General features: G+C 34.3%; 1 protein-coding gene across 1 annotated transcript in view; it reads left to right on the forward strand.

The window, feature by feature from the left end:
• The first annotated feature begins 2,299 nt into the window (after window positions 1-2,299).
• LOC107714549 (serine/threonine-protein phosphatase 2A 55 kDa regulatory subunit B alpha isoform-like) overlaps window positions 2,300-4,866 on the forward strand; it is a 12,934-nt gene continuing 10,367 nt past the window's right edge. The window contains exons 1-2 of the mRNA XM_016520417.1: window positions 2,300-2,582; window positions 3,056-3,127. Of these exons, the coding sequence (XP_016375903.1) occupies window positions 2,576-2,582; window positions 3,056-3,127 (79 nt within the window). The 5' untranslated portion in view covers window positions 2,300-2,575. The remainder of the gene's footprint in view (window positions 2,583-3,055; window positions 3,128-4,866) is intronic.

Raw genomic sequence — 4,866 nt, forward strand, 5'->3', positions numbered from 1 at the left:
AAGTGCTTTAAAAATAAAGTGAATGAATGAATGAATGAATGAATGAATGCTCACATTGACAAGCACTTGTGTGAGAGGGTATGAGATAGTCCAGCTTTGGTTTAAAAGAGTACAAAGATATTTTTATCGGTCATAACTTCTGGAGAAAAATAGAGCAGACACTGGACATAGATGAAGCTTTGTAAACACAGTTGTTAATGTCTTAAATGAATGTAAACGGTTAAATAGAAAAGGAAATATTGGATGTGTCAATAACGGACCCATGAATTCCTTATGTTAATTATGTTAATAAAACAACAAAAGAAAAATAGAGAATCAGTCACTGGTCTTAACAAAATAACTTCTGTAGCTTTAATAGGTATTTGTGTATCGCCTATTGAACCGCCTCTGGCATTTTCTGACACAGAGCTTCTAGGTTCATCTTCTGGAACATAAGAGAAAGCAAGTCACAACAAATAAATAAACAGATATAAATAGAAATATATATTAAAATAAATTAACCCTTGTTGCAATCCATCAACCACTTGCTCATTCTATAGCAGCAAAAAATTAAGTCCTGTTACAAGCTCTGAAACAAAAAAAAAGAGATTATTTATACTATTTACATAAAAATATTATTTAAATCATGTTAATATAATTTTATAATGATTATATATAATTTTATGCAACATATTTAATATGCCTACATAATATTAGAGTTAATTTGCAAAAACAGATAACTCCATTTTTTTAAATTTTCAAAAATCATGTTTTTTTATTCTGCATTCCAAGTAATATCAATCAAACTCAGTTGGATTGTTTTGATTAAATAATAATAACTATTAAAAAAATACAGCTAACTAACAATAAAATACAATAAAAAACATGATAACACAATAAAAAACATGATTTATCAAATTTAATAAGTTTAAGGAGTTATCTGTTTTTGCAAATGAACTCTTCATATATTATCATAATACAACATTATATTTGTGTTTATAGATCGTAATTTAATATGATTTTGCTCAAGTCGCTGGGTTGTTTTCCCACCAAAATGATGTCATTTCCTGGAAAATGATGTCAATAAGTAATTGGCTTTTAACTCCATTTTTAAAAATTTTCAAAAATCATGTTTTTTTATTCTGCATTCCAAGTAATATCAAACTCAGTTGGATTGTTTTGATTAAATAATAATAACTATTAAAAAAATACAGCTAACTAACAATAAAATACAATAAAAAACATGATAACACAATAAAAAACATGATTTATCAAATTTAATAAGTTTAAGGAGTTATCTGTTTTTGCAAATGAACTCTTCATATATTATCATAATACAACATTATATTTGTGTTTATAGATCGTAATTTAATATGATTTTGCTCAAGTCGCTGGGTTGTTTTCCCACCAAAATGATGTCATTTCCTGGAAAATGATGTCAATAAGTAATTGGCTTTTGTTAGTTGAAAGGCTTTTACTAAAGACTAAAAGGACTGAGATATTGAGGGCACAAAAAAAAAAAAGTTTAAACTAATTACGAGTTAATATTCCCAAAAAACCTTCCGTTGGGACTACAAATTGTCGTCACGATTTTACCAAAAAGTAGTAAATAAAACATTCAAGTTGATAGGAAAACATGATACTGGATTGTTTGAGGTTTGCCAGGAAGAGGAGTCAGTGGAGCATGCGGTCTTGAGATGCAGCAGGTATGATGTTCAGAGAGAGTTGATGAGGAATAAGTTGAGAGAGATAGAGGTGCAGGACATGACATGACATTAAAAGGGCTATTGAGCACACAACATAGGGCACAGACTAGAATTCTTATGGATTTCTTAAGGGACACAGGAGTTTAATAGAGTATGAAGAGTTATAGGAGTATTGAGGAAGGTTAAAATTATTATTAGTAGTAGTAGTATTATATAGTAGAATATGGATGAAGTGTGTGGATTTGTACGCTTGGGAGAGAAGAAGGGAAACTTTATTATCTGATCCACACTCCGGAGCAGATGGTGGCGGTAATGCACCATTTACGCTGGATGCCAACCGCCGTTAAACATTAAAAAGAAGAAGAAGAATATCGGCTAGTCCACGTCTTTCAGCGAAATTAAATAGTATGAGTGTTATTTATGTATTTAGGTATAATAATTTAATGTAATAGTTTTTGGTTTTTTTTGTATTAAGGTATGTTTATTTATTTATTTATTAATAAGAGTAGTCCTAACGCGTTGCTGTTCCACACTCCAGTTCAGTTGGTGGCGGTAGTGCACCTAAAAGCTGGTTTGCCAACCGCCAATAAACAAAAAGAAGAAGAAGCCCACCAAACAGTGGCGGTGGTTCTGGACGTGACCGCGTGTGGTCGCTGTCGGGCCTCGTGCGTGGGCACAACCAGCGCGTGTGACGATAGAGTGGTAGAGAAGCTAAACGCGCTTCTGTACGGAGGGAATTATGAAATCAAACCGTGTTCCGGCACTTTGTTAAGAATACCATCATTCTCTTATTACAATATCTTTATGAAATAACCGAGTCAGAGGAAAAGACGCTTGAAATCAGCATCGAAAAATAAACAGGCCCAGGACTGAATCAGATCCAGCCCAGCATGGACGGTATATGCAACTTTAATTTCGTTGTATTTCATATGATTCACGAAGTCATATGATGTTTTGCCGTGCATTGCGTTGCTTTGAAGTAAAACTGTTATTTGGGTAGCTGCATTGTTGGTAGATTATTTGTGCATGTTGAATTTGATTTGACTTGCACATGATGTTGAATCAGAAATGCGCCTCTGGTCCCACCTCTGTGTTATGATGCATGTGTAGATCATCAGATGTTTGGTGCTGCTGTGGTCAGATGTTTGGCACAGACTGCTGGACACAGTCCTGATCAACAGCTCTTCCTCAAATCCATGCAAACGTATTGGACATTTTTGATTTTCATGAAGATTTTATGAACTGTACAAGTCTCTAGTCCTTCACAGGTGTGGTAGTTTAGGACACATCTGTGGTTGTGGACACAGAGAGGGGGGTTTTCATGTGGTCTTCGTGTTGGACATACAGTCTGAATGTGTCTTCGGTTCCAGGAGATGGAGAGGGCCAGAGCCGCTGGTGTCTGTCCCAGGTCAAAGGAGCCGTAGATGATGATGTAGCTGAAGGTAAGTACCACAGTAAACACACATACCAGAGTTACTACTGTAAAATCATAAGAAGTTCCATTATAAGGATCTTCAAAGCTTGTGAAATCTTTCTTTTTGTCATTTTAGTAGTATTTTTGACAATTGTGCTGGATATTATTCAAGTCAAAAAAGTTTTACTGTTGTAATGATGTTATTTATTTATTTGTTTATATTATATATTCATCAAATGTATTTTTATATCTATTTAAAAAATATTTTAGTTACTACTGTAAAACTATTATAAATCGATAAAGGTTCTGCATCTGTAGTTATTTTAGCGTAATTTTTAATTGTTATTTTTGTAATGAAGTTGTTATTATTTTTGTTTGTTTGTTTGTTTGTTTTTGGCTGCCATGTTTTACACTTATCCGCTACTGTCTTTGCTCCAGAAGTTTATGATTCTGTAACGGTCATGGAAACATATTTGCAAATTTTTTTAATTTTGATTTACAGCCCTGGAATATTTATGAAAATTTGTATAGATTTAAAATATTGAATGTTTGATAGTGAATTTGTATACAATATTGTATTATTAGTGTATAATTTTATTTATTATAAAATACTGTACCTGCTATAAAGTAGAGGTCTGCGCGGGACTGTTTTTTTTTAGTCCCGCTCCCGCAAGGTTCTATTCCGCACCCACCCGCTCCCGCTATATCCCACGGGAGAGCCGCAGGAATGCAGACCTCTACTATAAGGTGCCCTTTTGAGTGCTATATTTATCAAATAATTTAGTGTTATTCTGGTTGAATAGAAAAGTCATGGAAAAGTTCAAAATGGTACATTGACTCTGACTGACTTGCGACGGTTTGTGTCAAAATATGTTTCATTATGTTTATAAACTAGTGCCGTCAAACGATTAATCGCGATTAATCGCATCCAAAATAAAAGTTTTTGTTTACAGGCCAAGTGATAACAAAAATAAAAGAGTACACACATATTACACAGCCTGCTGCTCATAACTGCTTAAGAGTGCGCTGGCCACGAGCGATGACATCATGGAGGCTATTGTCGGCATTGAATGTTTGGCATTAAAAACATTTTTAATGTTTGGCATTAAAAAATGCCAAAAATCGGCCGATTAATCGGTCGACCTCTATATATAAGCATAACATATTCATCTTAAATAGCGTATATACTTGCATGTTTGTGCATTTATATATACATAATAAATATACACAGTACACAACCATATATTATGTAAACAAAACTTATTTTGCACGCGATTAATCGCGATTAATCATTTGACGGCACTAGTTTATATATGTTTCTATGAGGTTAAATTGTGCATGTGTTGTAAACAAAGTAGTGCTGGGCGGTATACCGGTTAATACCGAATACCGGTGTTTATTTTTGTTATGATATGAATTTTTATAATACCGCAATACGGGTGTATGTCGCTTAAACAACGTTCGGAACGCGACACTGTTTGAGAGGGGTCCCTTTTCACTGTTGCACTGTGGTGAGGGAACAGCTGTATGTGTTACTAAGCGTGAAAGTTCCGAAACTGAAGCTGTAGAACTAATAGAACATGATGACACAGAAGAACTCATCCACAATATCCACATTGACCGCCACAAATATCCACCGCCCCCTGCCATCAGCTCCCGCGTCTCACACACACACGCGCGACTTTAGCACTAGATTTAGCAACTTCAGACCCTTTTAGCGGCTTTTTTCCATAGAATATTCATACTGACAAACCTAGCAACTTTTTT

This window comes from Sinocyclocheilus rhinocerous, unplaced genomic scaffold (genome assembly GCF_001515625.1).
Source record: "Sinocyclocheilus rhinocerous isolate Xijiao unplaced genomic scaffold, SAMN03320098_v1.1 scaffold990, whole genome shotgun sequence".
NCBI lineage: Eukaryota > Metazoa > Chordata > Actinopteri > Cypriniformes > Cyprinidae > Sinocyclocheilus > Sinocyclocheilus rhinocerous.